General features: G+C 36.3%; 1 protein-coding gene across 1 annotated transcript in view; it reads right to left on the minus strand.

Annotated features, from left to right (window-relative positions):
* LOC140165893 (SPRY domain-containing protein 3-like) overlaps nt 1–16,585 on the minus strand; it is a 53,373-nt gene that overhangs the window by 9,471 nt on the left and 27,317 nt on the right. Inside the window, exons 2-5 of the mRNA XM_072189238.1 lie at nt 10,445–10,724; nt 4,729–4,859; nt 2,576–2,714; nt 1,081–1,263 (exon numbers count right to left, since the gene is read on the minus strand). Of these exons, the coding sequence (XP_072045339.1) occupies nt 1,081–1,263; nt 2,576–2,714; nt 4,729–4,859; nt 10,445–10,720 (729 nt within the window). The 5' untranslated portion in view covers nt 10,721–10,724. The remainder of the gene's footprint in view (nt 1–1,080; nt 1,264–2,575; nt 2,715–4,728; nt 4,860–10,444; nt 10,725–16,585) is intronic.

The following is a 16,585-nucleotide window of genomic DNA, read 5'->3' on the forward strand; positions in this document are numbered from 1 at the left end:
CTGTTATTGAACACATATTTTTAGAGTGCGATCTTATCACAATGGCACTTTCTAACGACGCGGTACACAGGTGATGCTAGTCATCCGTGCTATGGTGCACAACCAAAGACACGCAAGAATATTCTCATTGAGACCAACACGATACGAATGGTAAGTTTTTCAATCATCACTACGAGTATAACACAAATACAAATATATACACAGTGTAGATGACTGATGGATTTAATCTAGTTGACAATTACACCTTCCATCTTTTTTCTTCTTGTTTTTGGCAAATCAAAAGAAACCTAACATCCCACTATTTTACGATTTGAAATTACTTGGTACTCTAGGTCGGTAAAAATGAGCAAGATTTAATCTTTCCTAGAGAAGTCCTTTTTGGAAGGCTGAGCTTTCGGAACTCTAGCGAGTGCCATCTTCAGAGCAATCTCAGCCCTCTGAAAATGACCGCGACTTCTCTAGGGAAAGATTAAATCTTACTCATCCCACTATTTAAATCTTACTCATCCCACTATTTTACCCAATTACCAACTGAATATTCATAAGGCCAAAAAAAAAAAAGTTGTTTGTTTGTCTTCCACCGTCCACTCCTCAGTTTAAGGCCTGACCAAATTTTTTTCTTCAATTTTTTTTGGAATAAATAAAAAATTCAATTGTTTTTTCAGATTTGGAGTATCTCTGGACCTAGCTAGAGCTAAATGCTAGGATCTTTCAAGGTTGAAAATAAAAAGCCCCCAAAACATTTTGTGTCTTCAATATGCAAAGTTATAATTTGTGTTCATGTCATAGTCTATTATTATTAATGACTTCAAAATACATTGGATTTATATCCATTTTGAAATCATTAAAGACTATGACATGAACACAAACTATAACTTTGCATATTAAAAAAACAAAATGTTGTTTTTTTAAGTCACCGTGAATGATTGAAGCTTTTAGCTCTAGCTAAATCCAGGAATATCAAAAAAAATTAAAAAAAAAAAAAAAATTCCGCCCACCCTGCACCTCCTCTTTCAAAGCTGTGGAGGACAAACAAACAATTATTTTTTTGGCCTAATCTATGCCACCATCCCTTATTACCTGTCCATGTACTGTTACATCATGCAATCGTCCCCAGTCATCTTCACAGCTGTCAATCACCATTTCTTCTTCTTGACTCGTCCAATCAGAGCGGGCTTTACAGCGTACTATTTGGCCGGCAGCACACATGCTCACGGCTGGACACATGCCCCTCGCAGGAATAGGTATGACCTTCTTCATTATCTGAATATAACAAACATAATTTATATAGTCTAATGTTAGTTCATACATGTTAGTCGTTAACAAAGTTTAAACTGACTTTCTGCACAATAAATTCAAGTAACCTTGAATTTCCGATGTGTGACACAGTAGGCATGTTCACGATGTTATTATCGTCTATAATGAAAATTTATCGCGATCGTGATAATAGTTTCACAATTTGATGGTAAAAATGTATCTTCAAATGAAAACCGAAAAGCAGGCAGATGACACAGAAGACGACACCGAGAGTTACCAACCCGACAATGGCACCAATGACAATAGCAGCAATAGCGCCACCAAATACAGACTATATATAACAATATTTAACAATATTTTCATGATTTTTCGAAACAGAAAATTGGTAAAAAAAATGTTTTTAAGCTTCCCTCATTATCGCCATTATCGATTATCACGATAAATTTTGCTGGCGATATATGATATTGAAAAAGTGGCGATGAACATGCCTATGACACAGTCACACATCTTCATCAGAAGAAGTCCTATGACGTTGTGTTAGACTTGCCCTGTTCAATTACATTACAATGCCCTCATATGACCAAAAATCACCAATGGTCAAAACAAAAGTCCAACACAACATCATAGGACTTCTTCTGATGAAGATATATGTCATACATATAATTCAAGGTTATATTAATTGATTTTATTGTACTGAAAGTCAGTTTAAACTTTTACAATATAAAATATTATTAATATTGAATGGTAATGAGTAATTGTAAGAATATTGTCATGAGGTGAAATATGGACTGTTCAATTCAACATAGATTTGGTGAGTTGAATTGAACAATTAATATTTCACCAAATGAAAATAATCTTTCCATTGAACAAACTCTTTTTTCTTTTACTTGATTTTATAAATTACCAGGACAACAAAAAAATAAAGAATATCTAATCCATGTTTACTTAAAAAGGAAATGCCCACACCTGTTATAGGTGAATTGAGGTTTTTGAAACTTTTTAGCATTGCCATCTTTGAACTTAAGTTTGGGTGTACCTGTGGGATCCATGGATGGCACATTTTACAAGTACGGTTGTGTATGTTTCTAAACACTGGCAAATGAGGACACATGATAAATCTCTGTAGCAGTGGACGCACAGGAACCGTGGGTGTCCACTGCTTCTTGGACAGTGTTACTAGATTTAAAATAAATTCAAAAGTGTCTGTCCGCAGCTGATGGTGAAAACTCGTATAGCTGTCCACTTTTGTCAGTGGCTATACATACATGTGTGGGGGTGGGGTGCGTATGTGGGGGTGTGGGTGGGTGTCTATGTGTACCTCTTTCCCATTGAGCGTGAAGAACACAGGGCACTTTTCAGTAATGCCTTCATCCATGACTTCTTCCAGCCTTATGCCAACGCCAACACGGTCTCCATTCCTACATGCTTTAGATGCCGATGCAGCACCATTGAAAAACCTGTAAGTAATCAGATAAGAAATGATCCATAAAATGATGAGAGCATGCATTATGATGGGGATGACTGATTATTATAATCATAATAGCCTACATTTTACAAATGCTTAGTGCGAATCTGTTACACAATATTATATAGCACTATATATTTTCTATTTAAATCTCATTTTTTTAATGCTTTTGTGTTTTTGTGCAAAGAAAAGCGCATAACAGGCATTTTCTAATCGTACAATGTTATGTTTTTAGGGAACAAACCAAAAGATCGATGACGTCCTATAAACGTAACTAGTTTCGTTTCTCAGACCGATGTTATCAGACCGATGTTTTTGTACAAACGTAATCGAGTATTTTTACCCCATCCCCCCCTAAACGAAACTAGTTTCGTTTATAGGACGTCATCGATCTTTCGGTTTGTTCCCTTAGCCAAACAAAAGTAAAATAAATTAATATTCAATATAAATTGCATTTTTAGTGCTAGACTTGTTAGGGACTGCACAGATAAGAAATTAGAATTTATAACCTCAAATGGGTTCTATCATAAAGAAATGAATTTTAACTACGATTCATAGCATCAGTATTTCACAAATCATACCTAATACAAAAAGTCTCCTGAACATGAAGCATTCTTTATGTTATACAAATGTGTAGTCTTAGACCAAACAAAATTGAAACAACACCAGCAAATTTAGCTACTGTAACTTATTCATACACTCCTATATCAAAGCAGCCAATCAGAAAAGCTGTTAGAAAAGTATGAAACATGCATTGATTGTGTATATTGTGCACTCCGCGTACTACTCGCAGTGTTTCGTGTGCGTTCGCGTCACGTAGGATTGATTCATTTTTCGGGCGGGTTGATGCATTTATATTTGGTTCTGTTTTCCAACATTTTTAGTGATAATTTGTTATATATAAAAAAAGTAAAAATCATGTGTTTTTTTCTTCTTGTGTATGAAATAGATTAATAAACTTGTATTACTTATTGCTCGAGAAATTAGACAAAATAATGCACTTGCGCTGATGTTGATGCGTCTATTGCACTCCCCCTTCGGGGCTCATGCATTAGACGCATCAACATCAGCGTGCGTGCATTATTTTGTCTAATTTCTCTCCCAATAAGTAATACGCGTTCATTAACCTAGAAACAACACATTATCATTATTAATCCATACATGTGCATTTAAAAGGGCATGACCAGATTGTGGCCTGATTGTAACATGTTATGTTTTCTACCTCCCATTCAGTCCCATCATTCAGGGCTGTCAACTCTCACGCATTGGCCGTGAGTCTCACACATTGGATCACTTTTTCACGGTCTCACACCAAGGTAGTATAATATCACGCCTAGGTAGTAAATCTCACGCAAAAAAGCTGGAATATGAGTAAAATCTCACGCATCATCATTAATAATTTGTTGCTCCTACCCCCCGCTTTTCACATTCCCGAGCGCCGTGGCTCAAATAATCATGGTACAAAATGAACATTGGAGTCGGCAAATCCTGGTACGCCTCTGTCTCACGCCAAGCAATTCCAAAAGTTGACAGCCCTGCATCACTCAAACATTCTTATTCCATGTTCTCAAGCGATTTGGATTGTAGAAGCAAAAATGTGTATCCTAAAGCATTTTCCACCCTGATGTGGCAGTGACGTCAAAGCATTGAGGCAGCTGTTTCGCTTGCGCATCTATACAGCGTCTTTTAAGCGTGTGCATGTGTACGCCAGCACTTTGAGTGAACACTAGCGTTTTTTAGCTGCACCCAATGAAATGTGCATTGACGTTACTGTCTCATCAGGGTGGAAAATGCTTTATTTAGTGGCCCACAGAATAGCACACAACTCACGGGGTGGCAACCATCAAACTACCATAATTTTTTTCATACCGCTAAAACAAAACTTATTCCAGGCTTACAATTTTTCTAGAGTTACCTGAAAAAAATTAAACTTTTGATGGGGTAAAGTGGGGGGGTTGATGCTGTTAATCTGGTCACCCACCTTTAACAGAAGATGTCATACTTACAGGCTTCCCTCATTGATACAGAACCCAACTGAGTTGCCTTCCTCCCCTAGGTGACTATCTAATCTATGGTCTATGGAGGCTAAACCAATCCGCAATGTGTCTTTACCTAACCCAACATTGATAACCTCAACCTGAAAAAAAGAGGAAAAGAAGAAAAATGATCAATAGAGGTTATCCGTGTTCTATAAGCTGCATATCCTATCAGCGACTGCTATACCTTGTTTAGGACTTTCAAAAGAAGTACCTGCATGTGCAACCATGACTGTTTCAAAATAGCCCACCAAAGTCATGCAGGTAACTCCGAGGTTGTGTATTGAATTCCTTTGAATGAGGAATACTACGGGAATCAGCGTCTATTGTTAGAAGTCACACATGAGTGAAGTGGATAACCTCTATTGCTATGTTGTTGTTAATAATAGTATTTGGTTATGAACTTCTCTCTATCTCTCTGTGTCAGGTGATGCTCTGTAGCGCTGCTGTGGTCTTCACAAGAGTCTTGCATTCTTTCAGCTTCACATCATTATGCTGGTTTCATACTTTCTGTCGCTTGCCGCTGAGCGGCTTGACGCTTTATCATGCCGCTTGCAATTGTCTGCTTGCAGAACGGCATACCGCTGAGCGGCAGCGGCGTGACTCTGAAAGCCACTCTTGCCGCTCAGCACCGCTCAACATTGCGAGATGAAATTATGACAATCCAATTTCAAATTGCCAGCAATTTCTAGCAATGGTTTATGTGCATAACATTACTATCACAAACAAGTAAGTACGGTACACATTCAGCGAAAAACGAAATGCCATTTCCTATGCCCTACATCTACTCATTCCTACCTCACATCATTATACACACTTGAGTGTGGTACAATGCTAAATAACTCGAGCGCTGTATAAAACAAAAGTACATTTGCCAGTCAATAGAAATACTGGCAAGGATCAGGGTTGCCAAAAGATTTCAGCCTGAATCGCGGGTCAAATAATCGAAAAGTCACCCAATTTTTCTCTTTACCATTGGTTTCTATGGGGCATGAAACTATCAGAAATCGCGGGAGCCAATGTTGAAAAGACGCCCAAATTTTTTCTTAACCATTGGTTTCTATGGGACAGGAAATTGTCAAAAGTCGCGGGAAAAATCTTCAAAAGTCGCCCAATTGGGCTACCAGATCGCGGGTTTGGCAACCCTGGCAAGGATCACCTTGGATCATGTATTATGTAAGATCAAATTCTTGGCAATACCCTATTTCCTACTGATTGATCCTGGTCTATAAACAGTGCAGTCAACTTTTTTTTTTTTTTTTTATTTTACAGCAGTTGGGCATTTCCACAATAAAGTTAGGGCTGTGCAATAATTATGAGCCCTGGGGAGGGTAAAATTGGGGGGGCAAGAAATTTTGGCGAGCGAAAGGGGGGCAAGCAATTTTTGGCAAGCCGAGAGGGGGGGAAAGCGATTTTGGCACACATTCATGGGGCGCCTTTTTAATAAAACGGTCTAAAAAGGCTTAGAAATACAGTACGGAAACGCTTAAATATGCAAATTTTCCTGCTTGCTGCGCTCGCAACATACATCTAGACCATTTAAGGTTTGCAAATTGGGATCCCAAAAATTTGGCATGTTCAAGGGGGGGGGGCAAAGAATTTTTGGCGAGCCGAGTGGGGGGCAAGCGATGTTTGGCGGGCTGAGGGGGGGCCAGCGATTTTTGGCGAGCCGTTTGAAATTTTACCCCGGGGTAAATAATTATTGCACAGCCCTTACATCTTGGCGTCAAATATTCATCCATGGGTAATTTTTCAATTTTTTCCCAATAAATTTACTAATATCATTTACATGTACGTGCAATTTCAAAAAACATTGATCATACTATTACCGTATTCATTCCAATAAGCACCCAGGGTGCTGAACAAAGTCATTTTGGGTGGGCGCTTATTTTTTGCCTCGTTTACCTAATTTTTTCGTCAGGGGCATTTACTAGACGAATTTACGTATGTTATAAAAGGGTCCTGAGATGTTCTAATAGCTTTTCTGGGTATGCAGAAAATGTATTGCAAGTTTACGCAGGACTTGTAGTCCTGCAGCTATTTCACTGTATCGACATCTATCTGTCACTTCAACATTAATGGTACCCTTTAGCAAATTGAAAATACCCTGGGTGGGCGCTTATTGGGGCATGGGCGCTTATTGGAACGAATACGGTAATAGTTACTGTATTTTTTTTGCTACAAATTTTACAAATTGATAATGACTTTGGTCATAGGCCTGAAGGCCTATGCTTTGGTCCGGTCCATCAAAACGTTCCCTTTTTATGTTTATGTGCAAACTTCAAGTTTATTTGCAATGGTCACACCATTATGTTAACTCCTGCGTATTTGGGCCATATGGAAGAACAGAGCAATATACTTAAATTTCTCTCTGAATTATGCTCCTTGCTGGACTTGATCCAATTTTGTCTGGAAAATAAATTTGATTTGATGGCTGAGTGGCATTATAACCAGACTTTGGGGGCAGCAAAAAGGGAATCATTAGGGGGTGGAGCCGGGGGTGGAGCAATGCATTTTAAAACGTTGACAAGTATTGTTTATTCTTTGTTGGTTTCTACCTTGGGTCCATATTAAGCTTCCCCATTTGATTCCCTTTTTGCTGCCCCCCAAAGTCTGGTTATAATGCCACTCAGCCATCAAATCATTGATTTATTTTCTAGACAAAATTGCATCACGTCCAGCAAGGAGCATATGGGAATAAATTGACAAAATAAACTGGAACAAATAGATTTCTATTGATCATCTGTGAAATTGGACAGATAACCGGACTTGGGCAGTTTGTTTAATATTGAGAGATAGGAAGTAAATTAAGTAAGTTTTTTTACACCTCAATAAATTTTGTGTTTCTACGTGTGTAGCTTGAACAAAATTATTCAAAAAAATAACAAAATACTGATAAAGTACATAGTATGTGTAAAAAAAACCTGAATTGAAAATGTGAACAAATACTTTGTTCAAACACGTATGATCCAGAAAGTGTCTTGAAAAATAAAAACATGAGAAAACTGATGCACAAAAATTGTACTAAATGAAATTGTTGTGGTTAGCCAAAAACCTTGTCCTTTTCAGGATCTGGTCAAATTACAGTTGATATGTGTCTGACTTGAGAATTTAATACGATATTGGCTGGGTTAAAGCATGTTGCTATCATTGAATGTTACTTATTTATATAAATCCTAGTGCATCATTGTTTTAGTAACATTATCTCTATCCCTTACCCCAAACCCTAATCCTGAACTTGGTCCTACCAAAGTCCTTACCCAATTTTGGGCAATATACCGAGAGAAAATTGCCCATTTGGGGCAAAAATTTCTAATTTCTAGGAAAGCGTTTCCCAATCCCCCCAATTTCACTTTACCCCCCAAAAAAAAATCAATTCTGGTGCCGTAAAATCCTTACCCTATTTGTATTTTATTATTTAAACCTTCATATTTGTGACCATGTCAAGCGAAACAAGGACCATATATATGGGACATTGTTGTTTTTGAGTTTATAATGAACTGATATTTACCAATCAAATTTGTATGTTTAATTACCCCTTTAAATATCCGAAGGAGGAAATCTTACATCATTAATGTCATAATGTATGATTTTATAAAATAAAATTGGTTAATTTTTTCAAATCTTTTTTTTGGTCATATTTGTAATGTTTACACATGTCCAAACTTACACCTAAATGGAATCAGGCAGATTTGTTAGTGTCTGTCAGGTCAATAGAGTAATTTTGACATAATGTGATAATTTGCCCATTGTAAAATAAGTCCGTCCCCACATATAGAACTCCATGTTAAATGTCCAAAATAGCCAGTGGAGCTGCTTTCACTTTACCTTCTTATTTCAGTTTAAAATGGACAGAAATATAATAAATAAATGAATGGAGATATTTATTTGGCGGTATATGTCGTAAACAGCCTCAAAGCACTTTACATTTATTCCGCCGTCATTAGAATGTCGGAACCATGTTTGCTGCCTACAAATGGTGCAGGGTTCATCAGTACAACGACTGGGACTACCCCTAACAGCTTCCCATTGCACCTGGGTGGGGTGAGGCAAGCAAGGTAATGCGCCTTGCCCAAGGGCGCAACACGGTGGTGGGACGGGGACTCGAACCCACGCACATGGAGCAAGCTCTCAGATTATGAGTCCAAGGCAAGGCCGTAACCACTGAGCCACTGTGTCCTCTAAACCTTTCCTGACAATTATTACTAATATAATTTTGGCAATATACAAAACAACTACCGTATTTCGTCAAATAAACGCCCCCGGGGGCGTTACATTTTCCCAAGGGGGGGGCGGCGTTTATTCAAGGTCAATTTTAGAACGATAATTCCCGTTAAAATCATTAGGTATAAAAGTAAAAACACACGCGAAAATGACGAACTATGAACTAGAAACACTGACTTCTGGCTCACTTCCGGGTTTCTGATCCAGATTTTCGCCAATTATTGACACTATTATCGACCATGTGCGCAACTTGGTATGCTTACTACACAAGATAGCATGGAAATATTGGCATTTTTGAAACATCTTGGTTGAAAAAAGTGGTGGGGGGGCGTTTATTTGAGGGGGGGCGACTATTTGACGAAATACGGTATTTGATGGATATTATGACTGAAAAGCAAATATGAAGATTCATTGTAATCTTAATACAGGGTTTCTGAACAGTATTACTATTCAAATGAGAAGGAACAAAAACACATTTAAAATGTTTTTGTTTTTATCACGACATTTTCATGAGCAATACATGAACCATTCAATTACCATTCATGGAAACTGAGATTGCCAATAAAGCCACAATGGACGACGTCACACAGTTTTCTATGTTAAACCATGAAACCAGGATACATGTAATGTCTATCCACACTAAGCATGCAACCTTTGGCAATGTGACTGAAAATAAATGAAGCCATGCAGTTTTGATTTCATGAAGCATCACTGTCTCTCTCACTGCTGTCAATAATGGCCAGGGGTAAAATCTTTGTAATACTTTAACTATGAGTTATGCAATGATATTAAATGGACTGTCATATGTGCATTACTTCATCTAATTCTTGTGGTTATATTAAAGGTACACTATGGTCTACGAAAATAACATACATTTGTTATGTTGTTGCCCCTACAATGTTCATGTAAATAAACATTATTTTTTGTAATTTACCTGAAAAAAATTAAAAGGGCAAAAAAGAAGAAGAAGAAAAAATTTAAAGTAAATCATTATCCCAACCATATCATGTGCCTATGGGGTACATCAATGTTGATGTATTTCATTGGGACATGCTGCCCTAAATGGGTCTGTTCAAATCCCTAGACATGGGGGTACACTTTTTCACTGAAGACAAGGGTCCATATGCATTGAAAAAATATCCAAAGACAGGGTATTTTTTTTACAAAAAATCCTTATGGGTCAAAAATCACCCTAGGAATGAAAGAGTATTTTGAAGCAAACCCCATCCCAAAATAATTAAACTCCCACCTCCTGATGTTAAACTGGTCCATATATTTGTGACACTTATGTGTAAAATTAGCCCCCTCGCCCCCCCCCCCAAAAAAAACCCCCACCAAATTCTGGTACCGCCACTATCAGCTAGCCAACATCAATTTCACCGACTGCCCCACCCCTTATTTCCAATACCGGTACTCATGAGACATTTGTAAACAAAAAAACAAATAAACTTAAAATACTTACTTCAAAGTAGTTCTGTCCCAGGGAAAGTTGAGGTTCCATGATACACACACCCGGTTTCCCTGACCCATCTGGGACATACACCATGGTATCATCACGCCATCGTAGCAACACTCTCTCCTGCCACACGTTAAGCTGATGCTGGTTGGCGTGCTGATTCTGTCGTATATCGTAGGCGTTCATGAACATCGGGGGAATGATCTGAGGGCGCCCTCTGCCCTTGTACATTTGTCGTCGTATATTGAAGGGGAATGGTGGGATCGGTGGCTGACCGTCCATGCCACTGTCAAGAGAAAATAAATAAATGAAAACATTTTAAATTAATGAAGTGTATTTAAAAGTGTAAACCCTGTAAAATGAAATTTATTTCAATTCTATAAAAGTGTAAACCCTGTAAAATGAAATTTATTTCAATTCTTTGTCATTTGTTTCTGGAGAGTTTTAAAATGCTCATTAAACTTTCATAGTATATATCACATAATGACATAATTATCAAAAATTATCATAGTTTTTAACAACTGATGAAAGGATAAAGGAAAAGTTGAATTATTTTAAGCAAGTTTGTGTACAGATAAGATAAATATTTCGGAGTTTTAATTTTAAATTCAAATAGCTTGTTTTGTAACTTAAGGTTATTTTAATTATTTTAAACTGTTGTTATTTGGTAGTTCACAGCATCTTACGAATGGTAGTGAGCTTTGGCAAAAACTGCATTGCTCAATTCATAGCGAGCGTGTAGAAGAACTAAAATATCACAGATATACTATTATAGGCGCTGCGGTTCTTGAGTTACGTTGTAAAGAGGGATAAAACAACAACACTTTTGTAAAACGTACATAACTTATTAACAAAATGTAATAACAAACAAACAAACTGTACAAAAGTATCCATGCATTTGGTACACAAATATTTAAGTGTGATGTACTTTTTTTTTTTAAAGAAAGATATTTTCATATTTATGTACAGTATGAAAAAATAAACAAGCCTGACATTAGATTAGCAAATCATACAACTTAGAGGAATGAGTGAGGGGCCTGGAAAAAATGTTTAATTTCCCAATAAGCTAGGCAGAATTTCCTTCCAGAATGACATAATTTCCCTCCAGCATGAGTTATTTCCTTATTTTTTCCTCCAAATCATGAAATTTCTCGGCAAGGAGATTCCCGGATTCCTATTTTTTCCCAGGCCTGACTGAGGGTGATTACATGTATTTAAAAGCCTCCATTTTATGTAACTTGAACATGGGTTAGCTTAGAGTCCTAAGTTTTCTGTTTTACGGAAAACAGAAAAAATCACGGAATCTGAGGTACAACACAGAAAATGACATTTTTGTGTGACAAAATTAGTTAAAGATCAGAGAAATTAACGTTAAAAACAATCATGAGTTGTGTGTGTCAATTTTCATGATAAAAATACTGTTTAATAATACCGAAATAAAGTTATATTACCAAGCCATGAACCCACTATATCCCTCCAAACATCGTAACAGTCGGCCTATTCTCGTGAGAATATGCCAATCAGAGCATTTTGATCGCAATATTTGAACACTTTATTGTGACATTAATATCATTGTTTATACATTTTAAGCTTTATTCATGACACGGATTGACAAATTTTACAACACAGATTACAACACAGAAAGTGGATTTTAGAAAACGGTAAACAGACTCTAGGTTAGCCTCTTTCATGATAATGAAATATCATGATGCAAAAAATATCGTGCCAGAGCTGTCTAGGCCCATGTACATCTGTACTATTTTTAAATAACCAATTACACTTTTACAAAAGCAAAGTACTCGCATGGTCTGTGGGACAGGTGAGAACCACTGGACTATTCCATTTAAATTCCACACTACCCCTGTGGAAGATTTAGTTTTAATCTTCCGCAATGGGAGTATGAGTTTCAAATAGAATTGACGATTGGGTAACTTCCATTTGAAATACTCACTCCAGTTGTGGAAGATGTAGGTGAAGCCATTTACAGTGGGAGTATGGGATTCAAAATGATTAATCCTGACCAATTATATTTGAAAAACATACTCCCCCTGTGGAAAATATTTCCAAAATCTTCCACAGGGGTAGTATGGATTTTAAATGGAATAGCCCATTTCTCTTGCCACCAGAATTAATTTAGTTTATGATACTAGAGGCATCTCGTGGGAAGGCAAATGGCTTATATTAAATGTGTTTGATATGATCAAGCAAATAAAAATAAGTCTGATGTCGTGAACATTGATTTTGAAATCTGACTGAAGCAAATGCAATCTTTTTGTTTTCTTCTATGTACATGTATGAAATATAATTATTAGGCCACATCAAATTAATTTTTTGGTTCTTGTACACAGGGTTTTGAAAAATTAATGAAGGAGGGAGATCCCCCCCCCCAAAAATGGGAATGCTTGCACTAGCATTTGCAAAATTGCAATCCTTTTGACGCTTCCTTAGAAAACAATAAGGTACTTTTTATTTTAAGGTTCTGAGGGGTAGAGAGTATTATAATATTGCCTGATCAACTTTTACCATCACTTTTTTCTGGAGCTTAATAAAAAAAAAAAATTACACCCTGAATCTTGGGAAAAAAATGGACTCAACTCTAGAAAATGATGCAGGAAGTGATAAAAACCAGAAAATTAATTGTGTGTGAACTTAATTATGCTTATAATCCAATTTTAATGTTATTTTAGGTAAAATATAATATTTACAAAAATTATGTGTAAATTGATCATGATAAAATGTCACAATTCTCGCTATTCGCAATAAGGGCGCCGGATTTGCGATGTAATCGTGATGTATCATGGGAAAATCGTGATGTATCATGGGAAAAATTCGACATCAAGTCAGCATAATCTGAATATTACCATGCTATTACATAGGAACACGTGACAATATTTTTAGTTTGTCAATATAACGTATTACACGCATAAATCGATAGAGGAAAAATTAATTGTGCACATTTCAAATCACATTATTAAGTATTATTGAGTATCGATTCGCGTGTAACACCTTTATATTGACAAACTAAAAAAATATTGTCACGTGTTCCTAGATGTAATAGCATGGTAATATTCGTATTGCGCGGACTTGGATGTCGACCTTTTCCCATGATACGTCACGATTACATCGCAAACCGCTGGCGGCGCCCTTATTGCGAATAGCGAGAATTGAATACCGTTGACATTTGACTCATAATATTTTGCTTGATCACGTCACATAAATGGTTGGATGGCTCGCACCTAAATGATTGATGATATCTCCTCCCCTGTAATCGCACAGTAATGACACAGATGAATACTAAATTAGGTATCAACATCAACTCGCAGACAATATGGCCACTTTTAAGTGGCTATTTCGTCTGCTGCTTCAAAAAGATGCAATTTCCAGAATTTGTTGAAAAAAATACAATTTTTGCTTTACCTTTCTATATTCTTGTCCAGTTTATGTTTCATAATTCCTAAAAATCATATTGAAACTAGAGTTATTGTTCCAGAGATTTTAGTTATTTTATCTCGCTGAAAATGATGAATTACAAAAGAATTTGAATGCTTGTTCTGGCCGTATTTCAAATCCAGTCTCTGTGACAAGTGACTCCTTTCACTGCATCGCATTATTACATATGGCTGGCTAGCTCAATTGATTGATGCTGTCTCATCTTCCTCCAAACTCACATTGATGATACAAATATATTCAAAATAAATGCGCAGTATCAGTTCCAACACATTATGAACCAACGCTCTTGACATAAAATCCATAAACAAATCTAAATGCTCAAATGAAATCTGAATGTCAGTCTGAAACAAATCTGAAAGACCAGTGAAGTTAAAGCCAATTTTGAGACTTTTTAGTATCAATAGGTCAAAATACAAAACCTGCAATTGCAAATTATTATTTTTTTTCATTGATTTCACTGATAATCTAATGAAGCATGATACATCTATCTAGTGTTCTGTTTTCATTTTCATACTCAAATTCAATTAAAATGTAAACGAACATAAAGTTGACTTATTAAATTTACATTAAGCCTATATCTGTAACAGATGTATCATTTCACTTGTATTGTAATCAAATAAACACAGAAACAATTCAAAACATTCAAACATTCAAAACTGTAGATCCTGTTATGATGAACGAGGTCTACATTAATTAATTGATTCCATTAATGATACTAAATATGCTAGTCAAGGATATTAAGAACTATTCAAAATCAATGCAGGAAATGAGCCCCTGGTATCATTAACTTAATTATCCAACAACAACTGTAATTAAACAGTTAATGAGGTAATCAACATATGTGCACAATTTTGATTCTGACCTTTCTAAGCTAATAGGTTTTAGTACTTTTCAAAACAGCTAGCATATAGCAGGAACAGTGGCGTGCGCAGCACATTGAAAGTGGGGGGGGCAGGTTGTTCAATTCCCCGAATGGAGTCTGATTAGGAGCAAATTTTGATGTTTTAACGTTTTCCCCCCAAATCCCCCTAATGACCAACAAAAGTAGGGGGCCATGGCCCCCCCCTTTTGCACACGCCATTGAGCAAGAAACATTTAATTCAATCCTATAGTATGTACTATATAGAGCTTGTTCCAGTTCATCAAGGGGCGGGGGTGGTGGGGGGGGGGGAGTGGGCGCAAAGTGACCAACAAACAAGATTAGGACTGGTGGATTTTGTAATGTGGTCCCCTAGCTATGCCTTGAACAAGTGCTAACCTGTACTATAATAATCAAAATATCTCATTCTCGCGATCACCTGAACCCACTCGGTAGTCGGTACGCACAGATATTTGCGTCAAGCGTACAACACAGTGACCATATACCCGCCCATGTGAGTCAAAATATGCTAAGGTGTTATAAAAGTGAACACAGGGGTCAATTTCTAAACTTGGTTATTTTTCTCTGCAACTAACTTCATATGATAGTGTACATAATTAGCTACAATGATATAGAAAGCAAAATATAAGTTGTTGTACATGAACTTCAGATTTTATTTTTTTCGGTTTGGAACTTCAACCTTGCGTACGTCAGATTTGACAGACAAAATATTTCAATTTTTGTGGCATAAATAATAAATTTATCATCAGGAGGTACTCTTTTGCACTTATTTTAATGTAACAAATATAGTTCTTATGAATAAATGTCAAAAAACAATCCAAATAAATAAATAAATAGTTCTAAATGTCTTTGAAAATTGGTTTGTGGTTCATACGACTTACAAAAGGTAAGGTACAACTACAATTAACCTCATTACAGCCACTGGATATCAAAGAATATTTGTAAATTTTTGAAAAAGGTTAAGTATAACATGTTTGCAGAGTTTAAATGAAGTTTAAAGATAGAACATAGTAAATAAGAGGATTAATTCAGATGTGCTTGCGTGACGTCAGTTTGACTGGACACACATGTAAAAGTCGTCAGATTTGACGGACACACATGTGCGTACGTCAGATTTGACAGACAAAATATTTCAATTTTTGTGGCATAAATAATAAATTTATCATCAGGAGGTACTCTTTTGCACTTATTTTAATGTAACAAATATAGTTCTTATGAATAAATGTCAAAAACAATCCAAATAAATAAACAAATAGTTCTAAATGTCTTTGAAAATTGGTTTGTGGTTCATACGACTACAAAAAGGTAAGGTACAACTACAATTAACCTCATTACAGCCACTGGATATCAAAGAATATTTGTAAATTTTTGAAAAAGGTTAAGTATAACATGTTTGCAGAGGTTAAATGAAGTTTAAAGATAGAACATAGTAAATAAGAGGATTAATTCAGATGTGCTTGACGTACGTCAGTTTGACGGACACACATGTGCGTACGTCAGTTTTGACGGACACTTGCACAATTTAATATCACAAAACCTGGCCAATATTAGAAAAGACATTGAATTTTAAAAAGTGCAGGTGTGCTACAAATCCCTTGCTTAAAAGGAGCTGTATATAGTGTGATTTGGCAGATTTACTTGAATTTTCTAGCCTAGATCTGCAATTTACAGTGGGCAATAAATCTGTCCTCCTGATTCTATATGTGATCGCACTCCTCCAAACTCAATCCCTTTTCAATGACCAGCTTACAATAAGTGTATTTGCCTTTAAATTCGAGTATTACATGTAGATGTACATTGCATGGTAAATTTCACAA

Source organism: Amphiura filiformis, chromosome 12, assembly GCF_039555335.1.
Source record: "Amphiura filiformis chromosome 12, Afil_fr2py, whole genome shotgun sequence".
Classification (NCBI taxonomy): Eukaryota; Metazoa; Echinodermata; class Ophiuroidea; order Amphilepidida; family Amphiuridae; genus Amphiura; species Amphiura filiformis.